Raw genomic sequence first — 12,098 nt, forward strand, 5'->3', positions numbered from 1 at the left:
TATATATATATATATATATATATATATATATATATATATATATATATATATATATATACCCGAATGACCACACACATATATAACAATGTATTATTTCTGTCCTTTGTTCTTTCTGTTTCAAGATATGAAAAAATGTACAGTAAGTGTTGGGATGGTTCATATGAGGAAAAAGACTTCAGTATATAAGTGTAATTAACTTTAAGAAAATTTTAACAGGTAAAAATATTTTCTTTTGAATATTGAGGGGGAAATCTAAATAAGAACTCTAAAAACAGGATCTATGATAAGGTGATCTAGATGATTAATGAGAAAAGAAGCTTAATTGGTGGAGGATATTTGTAGATATTTAATTGTTATCTTCTAAAACTATCAAGAAATGTAATAATTTAAGGTTGATAAAAAAGAATATTAGTGGAATATGGAACTATAGAAACTGTTATTGATTATTTGTAAATACAAACCCAGATAACACACTGTTTACCAAATATTGATGGTGATATATAAAAATAAACCAATGAAACATATTTTTTTTATTTTTTCATATTATGTAAATATGTTTCATCATTGACATAACATAAGGAGAAGAAATTTTTTGTGTAAAATAATTTGCTTTGCCAAACCTAAGCTAGAGTTCTTCATGAAATATCAAATGCTGTATTTGGTGAAGATAGTTCAGCATTAGATTTACATCTTTATTAGATTTACATCTTTATGAACTATATATTTACAATTTTAAGAATTATATATGTTTTACCTGTATGTATAATAAGTGAGGCCAAACTGGAGCCACAATCCAATCATATGAATCCAGAACCCTGAAATTACTTAGAAAACCAGAAATTTGATATCCAACCTTTTTAAAATAGTATTAGAGAAATTTGGTGAACATGAAATAAAAGAAAATTTTCTGAATTAACACTATTCTTAAGTCATAAGAGGTATATTTTATATTTCATAAAACTTAGACCTACTGGATATTTCATTTCCCCACCCTCATATTTCTTATTTGTTGTTAATCTTATTAATCTTTATGCTGTTGCTTAAGCTCACGTAAAACTGATTACTGGTTTCATTTTAAATACAGTGTCTCTTAGATATTTATGTATTTGTCAATTTATATAGCACTCTGTTCAGTGTGCGACTCAAGGCAGCTGACAATTGTAAAACAACATTATAAAAATAAATGGTTAAAAGCATAAATAAATCAGTTATGGCAAAGCCAATTTAGTGGTCAATCCAGATGGTTTACAAAATCACCTAACCTAACACCTGACAAACAACCATGTCTACAAGGCCTCACAAAACAGGACAATTGGTTTTGATAGGATTGAGCCTGACTCTATTCCTTACTCATTAGATCTTCACAGGTTCCAGACGTTGTGTCAGAAGATTGAGCAATCACTTGAATAATCATGGATGAGATATATAATTGGGTGTCCTCAGCATACTGAATATACTTAACCCCATCCTGATGGATGGCTTCACCCTGTAGCCTCATATAGTTAAACAGAAGTGGGGAGAGAATCAAACTATCCAAAACAAGAATTGAGATCTGCATCACCACCTCCCATCACTGCCAACTACAACTACAATCAATTATTTCCCACAAGATGGCAGCGCGTTCACACGCAGCGGCCCTGAGCTGGTGTGTGATGATTGGATTACTGGTGTGTGATGATTGGATTAATGTGTGTATAGATGAGTGTGCACAGTGTAGTGCAAGGGGCTAAATTAGCCTACACACATATAGAGCTGCTAAACATCGGGCTTGCAAGGCAATCTGGAATTACCAGCGATTTTCAGCAGTCCCATAACATACCGAACTGCATAGTGAGGCCTCCAGGATCTCCATGGATTGTCTTTGGGCTTGTGGAGGAGACAACATAAGCGAAAGAGAAAGGAGTGAAAGCAAAAACATGGCTGCAGGGCTGGGATTCTGATTCGACTCAGAAAGCAGTCTCATAGACCAGCATTGCCGAGTGTTCTTCTGAGCAATGCCAGATCCCTCGTCCATAAAATTGATGAATTACAGCTGCAGTTGGCAGCAAGCAGGCTTCTCCGTGAATGTTGTGTGATGGTTGTCACAGAGTCCTGGCTACATCCAGAAGTACCAAATTCAGCAGTGGAGCTGACAAGCCGAGTCATTCACCGCTCTGACAGAGATAAAGGCTCCAGTAAGAGCAAAGGAGGAGGACTCTGTGTGTATATACAATGTGACTGGTGTGCCAACAGCAGATTAGTGTACACATATTGCTCCCCAGATGTGGAACTGATGACTGTTATATGTAGGCTTTTTTATCTGCCTAGAGAAATTACTGTGGTAATTATTACAGCTGTTTATGTTCCACCTGATGCCAATGTCAGCACGGCACTTTCCAAGCTGTATGACATCATCACCAGGCAGAAGCAAACTCACCCAGAAGGTGCTCTTGTCGTGGCTGGGGACTTCAATCAAGCTTGTCTGAAGACAGTTCTCCCCAAGTTTGTACAGTATGTGCAAGTTCCCACCAGAGGGAAGAACACTTTAAACCACATGTATTCTAATCTGAAACAAGCACACAGAGCTTTCCCTCTCCCCCACCTGGGTACACCTGACCATTTTTCACTCCTGTTCTGCCCAAAGCATGTCCCTCTCAGAAAAAGAACTCAGGCAGTCATGAAAAAGGTCAAAACCTGGCCAGTGGGTGCTCTCAGCCAGTTGCAGGACTGCTTTGAAATCACTGACTGGAGTATATTCGAAGATCAAGACCTGAATGCATACACAGATGCTGTACTCTCTTATATTAGAACATGCACTGATAGTGTAACAACAGAAAAGTGCATTAGAGTTTACGGGAACTGTAAACCCTGGATGACTGCAGAGATACGAATACTCCTGAGAGCCTGGGATTCTGCCTTTAAGGACAGGGACAGGGACACATACAGAGAGGCCAGGGCAAATCTTAGAAGAGGCATTAGGATGGCAAAACAGCAATATAGACACAAGGTGGAGAACCAATTAGCAGACAACAATCCAAGGCATGCATGGCAGGGACTGCAGCACTTAACCAACTACAAGGGCAGTACGAGGAGCATGGTTAACACCAATGCCTCATTGGCTGAGGAGCTGAATATCTTCTTCGCTTGCTATGAGGTAAAAAGACCAGATCCCATAGCCTCTGTTGGCCGGCCTTCTGATTTTCAGCAACTCACCCTATCTGAAGACCAAGTGAGAACTGTATTGAAGGCTGTGAATCCCAGCAAAGCCGCAGGCCCAGATGGGGTGCTGGGGATAGTGGTTAAGAATTGTGCCAACCAATTAGCGGGGGTCCTGACAAGGATTTTTAACATCTCCTTGCAAACGGCATGTGTAACATCGTGCTTGAAAGCAGCTACCATTGTCCCACTTCCCAAGAAAACTGCAGGTGAGTGCCTGAATGACTACAGACCTGTTGCATTAACATCTGTAGTTATGAAATGCTTCGAAAGACTGGTTCTCCAACATCTCAGGACATGCCTCCCACTGGATTTCAATAAACATCAATTTGCCTACAGGGGGAACAGGTCGACAGGTGATGCCATAGCTACTGCCTTACACTCTGTAGCAAGTCATCTTGAGAAACCTGGAAGCTATGTCAGGATGCTTTTTGTTGATTATAGCTTGGCTTTCAGCACCATTTTACCGGGCATTCTCATCGAGAAGCTGACTGACTTGAAATTTTCCCCCTCCATCTGCGATTGGATTCAAGACTTTCTTAGGGACCGGTTACAGTGAGGGTTTGGTCTGCTTTGTCCACCCCCCTGAAGCTTTGCACTGGCTCGCCACAGGGCTGCGTACTTAGCCCCTACCTGTACTCTTTGTACACATATGACTGTGTATCATCCGACCCATCTACTGCGATAATTAAGTTTGCAGATGATACTACCATGGTGGGTCTTATTACAGGTGGGGATGAGACAGCATACAGGGCAGAGGTACAAAAACTATCTATATGGTGTTGTAACAACAACTTGCATCTGAACATCGGCAAGACAAAAGAGATGGTGCTAGACTTCCGGAGGAAAAAGGAGGAACCTGCCCCACTTTACATGGGGGAGGACTATGTGCAGAGAGTTTCCTTCTTTAAATTTCTGGGAGTCTACCTCTGTGAAGATCTGACCTGGAAAGTTAATACAAACCAGGTGGCCAGAAAGGCCCAACAGAGACTTCACTTTCTCAGGGTCTTGTGGAAGAACAGGGTAGAAGAACGGCTTATGACCCTCTTTTACTGGTCTACTATAGAAAGCATCCTCTCGTATGGTATTGTGGTTTGGTATGCTGGTCTGACAGCCGTGGATAGGAAAGTATTACAGAGGGTGGTGAGCACAGCACAAGACATTGTGGGCTATCCCCTGACACCACTGGATGACATCACCAGGGCTCGTTGCCTTGGAAGAGTGAGGAAAATTCTCAGGGATGACTCACACCCTGGACAGTATCTCTTTACTCTCCTACCATCCGATAGGAGATATAGGAGTATAGCCAGCCATACCAACAGGCTGAAGAACAGCTTTTATCCATGGGCTGTTAGGCTTTTGAATGGGACATAATTTTATAAACTTTATGCATAATTGACTTGCAAAGTCGGTGTGTTGTGCAATTAGCTCACATGGTGTAATAAGATGGAGGGTATGTGTCACTGTAAGTTGGGGGTGGGGGCACGAAGGGAGGCTCAGCCAATCTCAGTGTATACATGGTTGTACTTTGACAATAAAGGTTCATTCATTCATTCAATCCTGGAAGTAGAAAAACTCCTGTAATGCCAGGTCCTCATTAATTAATAGATCAATGGATACTGAAAGATTGAGGAGAGCTGACATGGATGCACCACCCCAGGGCTTCTAATGGAAAGCTCAGCCTACCAAAACCCAAGCAGCAATGACCTTGGTTCCCACAGGGCAACCTATTGTTATGTCTATCTTTAAAAACACACATCCCCACTCCCAACTGTGGCAACTGAAAATGAAGTTGCAGCATTGACAGTCAGATCCTCTAGAGAAAAGAGAAATCATATATAATGAAGAAGAATTAGAGTTAGGAATCTCCATGAGGTTTATGAGGATGCTTATAAAAAATTATGTATCAATCTATCTGCTTTAATCTCAGTATTTTTCACCCAAGTGGTTTCTGACAGTGGGTACCCTTTCCACTGTACCAAATATTGTAATTTTCCTTTGTATAACCTAGAGTCAAGGATTTGTTTTACTTCATAATGGGTCTCTCCCTCCACCTTAAGGAGACCAGGTGCCTGTCTTGGAGGAAGTCTTAAAGAGGACTCCCTGAAAGTTTTCAAGAGGTTGTAGTGAAAAACAGGCTGGATTTTCCCCAAAAGACAAGGGAGTTTTAACTCTATTGTGACAGGGTTTAAAATTCAAATTATGAGGAAAGGTCCAAGGAATTTTGGTCCTAATTTTTTACTAGGCAATTCGAGTCTTAAATAGACTTCCCCCCCCCCCACTCAAAATGGCTTCTGAGGAGCCGTTTGTTTGGTCAGCTTGCTCTTTGTAAACTTTTGAGGCTTTCGCTAAAGCTTTTTTTGCATTGTCCCAAACAGGAGGTCACCTACTGATCTAAGGTTTGAGAAGTGGGAGGATCCTGTGGGTATTCAGGCACAGGAATGAATTCTCTAACAGTAGCTATCTTAAAAGGGGTGAGTTCAATGCTGCTGGGTACTGTGTTATTATAAGCCACCTCAGCAAAAGGGAAGAGGTAATCAACATAAAGCCTAATGTATTGTTCCACCATTGCATTTGTTTTTTCAGCCACTCTATTTGTAGACAGATGGAAAGCCAATGATAGTCCTTCTGTGGATTCAATCAGTTTAAGGAAGTCCCTCCAAAATCTCGTAAATTGGGCTGCTCTATCCAAAATAATATGTTTGGGTGCTCCATGGGGCCAGTATATATGTTTAAGATATATTCTGGCTAACCTCTTTGTGGAGGGGAGACCAGAGCAGGCTATGAAGTGAGCCTGGTTTGGAAAAAGGTCAATAACAGTCCATATTATTGTATTTTCCCTACTTTCTGGTAATTCCACAATAAAGTCCATGGCAATCTCTTCCCAGGATTGGGATGTTGAGAACAAGCTCGGCCGCAAACAGTCTCTTTAAGTTCTTAAAAGCAGTTTGTCATTCTATAGACCCTGGCAGGGGCTGACAGGGTTGTGGATTCCCTCATTTTTCCCCAGTCTTTAGCAGTTCAGAAATTGGCAAAGCGATCTCAGCAAAAGAGGGGATGAATTGCCAGTAGAAATTTGCGAACCCCAAAAAACTTTGGAGTTGTTTGCAGGTCCATGAGGCTTGCCATTCTATTACAGCTTTAACCTTGGCTGGATCCATCTCAATGCCTTCACTGGAAATTCTATATCCAAGATAGCCCAGGTGCATTTAATGGAATTCACATTTTGAGAGCTTTGCGTAAAGTTTAGTGTTCAGCAGTTTTTTGAGTACTTCATGCATTAATTTAATATGCTCTGCCATGGTCTCTGTGTAAATGAGGATCTCTTCAAGGTAGACTAAAACCCCCTTGTACAAGTGATCATGTATCACTTGATTGATCAATTGCATGAATACAGCAGGGGCCCCTGTAGACCAAATGGCATAACTTTGAACTGAAAACTTCTCAGGGGGCTGTTAAAAGCCATCTTCCAATCATCTCCTTTTTTGACTCTCACTTGATAGTATGTTCCCTTAGGTCTAACTTGGTAAAAAAACTTTCCTTTTGCTAAGTGGGCTAAAATGTCTTTCATTAAAGGGAGGGGATACATATTCTCCACACTGACTGTGTTTAACTCTTTAAAATCCATACAGAGCCTCAACAACCCATCTTTCTTCTCTTTAAAAAGTACAGGGGCAGCTACTTGGGATTTTGCTGGCTGAATGAATCCTCTGGCCAAGTTCTTATCAATGTATTCAGCTCCCTCAATTTGTGGGGGGTCATTGAGTACATTTTTGGCTTAGGCAGTTTGACTCCTGGCAAAATCTCAATAGCACAGTCAGTAATTCTATGGAGAGGCAGGATGTCACATTCCATCTTGCTGAATGCCTCAGTAAGACTCAATATTTGCTTGTGATGAGCGGCATCCCAGGTAGGGAATTTGAGACAGATTTCAGGGTTTCAAGGGACTGCCCCTGGCTTTCTCTTGTGCTGCTGGCAGGGGTAGGAGGTGAAGGTCCCATTGCTAATCTTAAAGCCCTCGTTCAATTTTCCCACCAGATCATAGGCTGCCACTTACCAAACCAGGGTAATCCCAAAATTACTGCCTCAGTCATTTTTGGGACTACTACAAAATGGATGAGTTCCTAACACTCCCCCATCTCTAGGCATACTGGTTTGGTCAAGTGAGTGGCTGGAGCCCCTCCTATAAGACATACAGCTGCCTGCTCGAACCTCATGGCCCTGGGCAACAATTTGGCATGAATGCTTAGCTTAAGCACCGTGGGGAGGTTGATCAAACATTGGGTGCAACATGAGTCAATTAAAATGTGTAAATCCATTTGGGCTCCTGTCTTATGGACTAAGAGCTTTGCAGAGAAGGCAAAAGGTGGGACAGGCTGACTCACCATTGGGTTGTCTTCTCCTTCGTCATCACTGTCGCAAAGGGCAGGCGTAGGCAAGTGTTCAGCTGGAGTCTCATGTTTCCCCTGGGGAGGAGAGGTAACTTGTGCAGTTTGCTCCTGACTAGCCCAATTTGATTCTTGCACACTGGTGAGGGTCTTCTTTTAGGTTTTGTAGAAGCAGTGGGTGTGCTGTTAGTTGGAGGAAAAGGAACTGGGCAGTCAGCTGCTTGGTGTCCAAGTTGACCACATCTAAAGCATTTGATCGGGAGTCAGGCACATACTGTAGGGCAGGGGGTTTCAACCAGTGGTACACGTACCACCTGTGGTACATTGGCATGTGGCAGGTGGTATGCAGCCCTGCTAGCCCAGGGAAGCGGAGGAGGAAACGAGCCAAAGTGGCGCAGTGCAGGACTTGCCTTGAGAGAGTCTTGGGAGCTGCAGGGCTGCTGGGGCAGGGCAAAGGCCTCAGGACCAGCACTTCTGGCACACCCGGAAGAGAAAGGAAGAGGAGGGGTGGAGACAGGAGAGGTAATAAAAGGAGACAGTTTGGGTGGGAGAGGGAGAGGGGAAAAAAAAGAAACAGCCTTGGGAGGAGGAGGAAGAGTCAGCTGGACCTGCACTGAAGGTAAAAGAAGGAGGAGGAGGAGGGGCAAAAAGAGAAGAGGACAAAAAAACAGGCTCGGTTTGCACATGGGTGGCAGTGACAAACAAGTAAGAAACTCAGCTGGGTAAGGGTTACAGCATGAGAGTCTTTCCTTCCTTCCTTCCTTCCTTCCTTCCTTCCTTCCTTCCTTCCTTCCTTCCTTCCTTCCTTCCTTCCTTCCTTCCTTCCTTCCTTCCTTCCTTCCTTCCCTCTTTGTTCCTTCCTTCCCTCCCCCCTCCATGCCCAGGAAGGGACAAGGGGAGGAGAACAAGTTGTGTTGCTGGTGGCCATGGCTTGAAAGGCCACTGTAAATTGCTGGAAAAGAGCCACACAGGGTTAAGAGCAGAGTGGAGGGAAAATATTTGTAATGAGGGAGGGAGAAAAACAGGCATCGCCTGAAGGAGATCAGCAAATGGCCCTTGCCCTTTTCACACACCTGTGGACTCTGGGGGAGGGGATGCTGTGAGCGGCATGAGAGTCCACATTACCTGTGCTATGCTGCCCAGACCCCAGCCTGGTTTCAGCAGGCAGTGGTGCATTCTCCTCACTGTGCAGAGCGGCCAGATGAGGCGAACTGGCAACATGCCAAACCTGCCTGTGCGTGAACAGAGGCTGAGGCAGAGGAGAGGGAAGGAAGGGACAAAGGGAAGGAAGGAAGAAAGGGAGGGAGGGAGGGAGGGAGGACAATAAGAAGGAGGGAGGGATAATGGAAGGGAGGGAGGGAAGGAAGGGACAAAGAGGGAGGGGAGGAAGGAAGAAAGGAAAGAAGGAAGGGACAGTGGGAGGGAGGGAAGGAAGGGACAAAGAGGGAGGGAAGGAAGGAAGGAAGGAAGGAAGGAAGGAAGGAAGGAAGGAAGGGAAAATGGGAGGGAGAGAGGAAGAAGGTGCCCATGCCAGTCTCACGCCCCTCCACCAGAGACACATGGATCCCCCACCTGCACCCCCCACAGGCACCCCGAAACCTGAGTTAGGAGCTGGCCACGCATCCCCGGCCATTGTCTTTGCTTGTCAAAAAGTTGCAAAAGGTGATCACATGACCCTGGGACACTGTGACCATCATAAGTATGAATCAGTTGCCAAGCATCTGAATATAAATCACATGACCCTGGGGATGCTGCAATAGTCATAAGGGTGAAAAATGGCCATAAGTCACTTTTTCCAGTGCCGTTGTAACTTTGAACAGTCACTAAGTAAATTGTTGTAAGTCGAGGACTACCTGTATTTTATATATTTTTTTTCTTTTTTTGCATCATCAAGTATTTGACACCTTGCTAGGCAACTGGATATTGCCTTATCCTAAAAGTGGTACAATGGGTGAAAAGGTTGAAAAGCCCTGCTCACACTTTGGACTTCATTGCTAGCCTAAAATACAGATTAAAATATTCCAATAACCAAAGCACACAAAGGAGCCTCCGAATTACAAAATGCTGTAAAAACTGTACAAAAACCCTTATGGTAACCCAATCAGCTACCAGTTGATCCAGAACTAAATAAACCCACCTCCTTTCCAACAAGCCGGCTTTTCATTTCATCAGCGCTGTTTGCATTCTCCTGGCTGAAGAAAATGAACCTTTTCTTTTAGCAACAGCTGCTGCTTCTCTGTCCCTGTTTCCTCCCTGCCGGCTAAGCTCTTCTTCTCTTTACCTGTTGTCTTTTTTCTTCCTTTCCTGCCCCCATGACCTACTTTTATAGCCTCTCCTCTGCTCCCCGCTTTTTCTTCAGTTCACCTCCAGCTCTGGGCTGCTTCTGGAAGCACCAATCAGCTGGAGCCAATCAGCTGGAGCCCTGCCGGCTCCTGGGGTTTCTGCCGAGCCCAGACAGTCCTGCAACTGCAGCTGCCTCTCCCTCAGGCTTGGCTCCTTTAGGTCATTCCCCTCCCCTGCTACACTTGGCTAGCAGTCGCGTACCACCTGCCACATGGCAAAGTACCACAGGTGGTATGTGTACCACCAGTTGAAAAGCCTTGCTCTAGGGAACCCAGCGGCCATAGCAAGTGGGGGGGGGTGCTAGGACACCTGATGTTTCACTTGGTCTTGCCTTGGTCTGGATCCTGATGCTGTGGGTCTTTGGTAGCGGTTCAGTTCAATGTTTGAGTTAATAGCTAGGCAGTACCATTCATGAAGCTGGTCAGGAATCCCTCTATAGGTGCACACTTGGAATAAATCGTGGTCCAAACTGGCCTTGAAGTGGTGAATCAGTGATTGTTCAGGCCACTGCCTGATTTGTCCAACCACCCTTCAGAATTCTCTTATGTATTCTTTTGCTGGCCAGCCCCTCTGCTTCAAATTGTGGATGTCCTTTTCAGTTTGGGATACATCTTCTAATCTGGCTCTCAGCCTGCATGCAAACTGATTGAAGTCCTATAGCTCTGGTGCCTGCTCATTGTGCAGGCCAGTCACCCTCTTGGCTGCTTCCCCTTCTAAATTTGCTACCACAGCATCAACCATTCTGGCCCCATCTGAGTAAGCACGGGCATAACGATTCATGTGAGCTCACACTTGATTCAGGAAAAAGAACAGCTTCTCGGGATCCCTGTCAAATGTGGGCTTGATTGTGGGCAGGACTACTATACTGCTGCCCCCAGTAAGTTGCTGTATGCCTGGCCTCTGGTGTTGGGGGTCACTGAAGGTCCCACAATTGGAAAACTCTTGTTTGGGATCCTGGACTGGCAGGGCATCGATAATGGTCATGGCTGGCAGGGCATCGGTAACAGTCATGGCTAGCATGGCATCAATAATGATCAGAACTGGCTCGGCATCGGTAATTATCAGGGTTCTGCCAGTGCACTGGGCTTGATGTTAAAGCTGGTCTAGCTAGTGGAAAGGCAGCACGAGCCATCACTATGGGACTAGGGCTTCACCGTGGCAGTGGATGGTCTTGAGGATGCCTCTAATTTAAATGGTGATTGAAGAGGACACCTAGATCCCTATCACAATAATTACCATTAAGCCAGGTACTAAGCCAGGTACTGCCTATTCTGTACCTGTGCATTTGCTTTTTCCTGCATAAGTTTATTTTATTTTTCGAACTGTTGGATAAGACCCAATGCTCAAGTCTGTCAAGATCCTTCTGAATCTTGAGTCTAGCTTCCAAAGTGTTAGCAATGACATCAACTAGCATGATGTCATCCGCAAATTTGATGGGTTCCCCTTCTATCTCTTCATCTAGATCATTTATGAAGATGTTGAAGAACACTGGGTCCAGGACAGAACCTTGAGGTATCCTATTGGATGATCTGTTTTTGACAAACACATGTTGGCTTTTGATTGTGACTTTGTTTGCCTCTAGATGTTCGCTGATTGGTTGCTTGATTGTCTTTTCCAGATTCTTCCCAGGTATTGAGGTCAGGCTGATAGGTCTGTAGTTTGCTGTATTTTTCTGACTGCTTTTCAGCATTTCTTACATTCAACACAATCAAGGGTATTTCTATAATAAAGTTCTTACTTACTGACTTTTTTGTTATTCTTTCTCAATTATCAGCATGTATCAGCAATAATGTTTCATGTTCCTTGGCCTTTTCTAAAGCCATCTTGAACATCTGGCATCTCTTTTTCCATTAAAGGTCTGATTTGTATTGCATAATCCTAAGCATAATTTTGCTAGTGTGTAAAATTAAGGACATTGTACAATAATTTGCATATTCTGTTAAGTTGCTGGTTTTTTGTGTAGAGGTAGTTCTTTACTTATAACTGAGCCCAAAATTTCCATTGCTAAGCAAGACAGTTGTTGTTAGTTTTGACACACTTTAAGACCTGTCCTGCCACAGTTTTAAGTGTATCACACTGCAGTTATTAAGATCAGTGGCGTAGCGTGGGTTGTCAGCACCCGGGGCAATTTGCACCCCCTAACCCAGTGACGTCATGGCACCGCCGAAAAGA

The 12,098-nt window shown here is 43.9% G+C and overlaps 1 protein-coding gene across 7 annotated transcripts in view; it reads left to right on the forward strand.

The window, feature by feature from the left end:
• The window catches only part of COBL (cordon-bleu WH2 repeat protein), a 242,330-nt gene that overhangs the window by 203,760 nt on the left and 26,472 nt on the right, over nucleotides 1–12,098 (forward strand). Inside the window, exons 10-11 of one of the 7 annotated variants that reach the window (XM_081345344.1) lie at nucleotides 11,389–11,438; nucleotides 11,545–11,599. The exons of the other annotated variants lie outside the window; for them this stretch is intronic. Of the exons in view, the coding sequence (XP_081201470.1) occupies nucleotides 11,389–11,399 (11 nt within the window). The 3' untranslated portion in view covers nucleotides 11,400–11,438; nucleotides 11,545–11,599. Of the gene's footprint in view, nucleotides 1–11,388; nucleotides 11,439–11,544; nucleotides 11,600–12,098 lie in introns of those variants that run through there. 7 annotated transcript variants of the gene reach the window in all.

Source organism: Vipera berus (genome assembly GCF_964194415.1).
Source record: "Vipera berus genome assembly, chromosome: Z".
NCBI lineage: Eukaryota > Metazoa > Chordata > Lepidosauria > Squamata > Viperidae > Vipera > Vipera berus.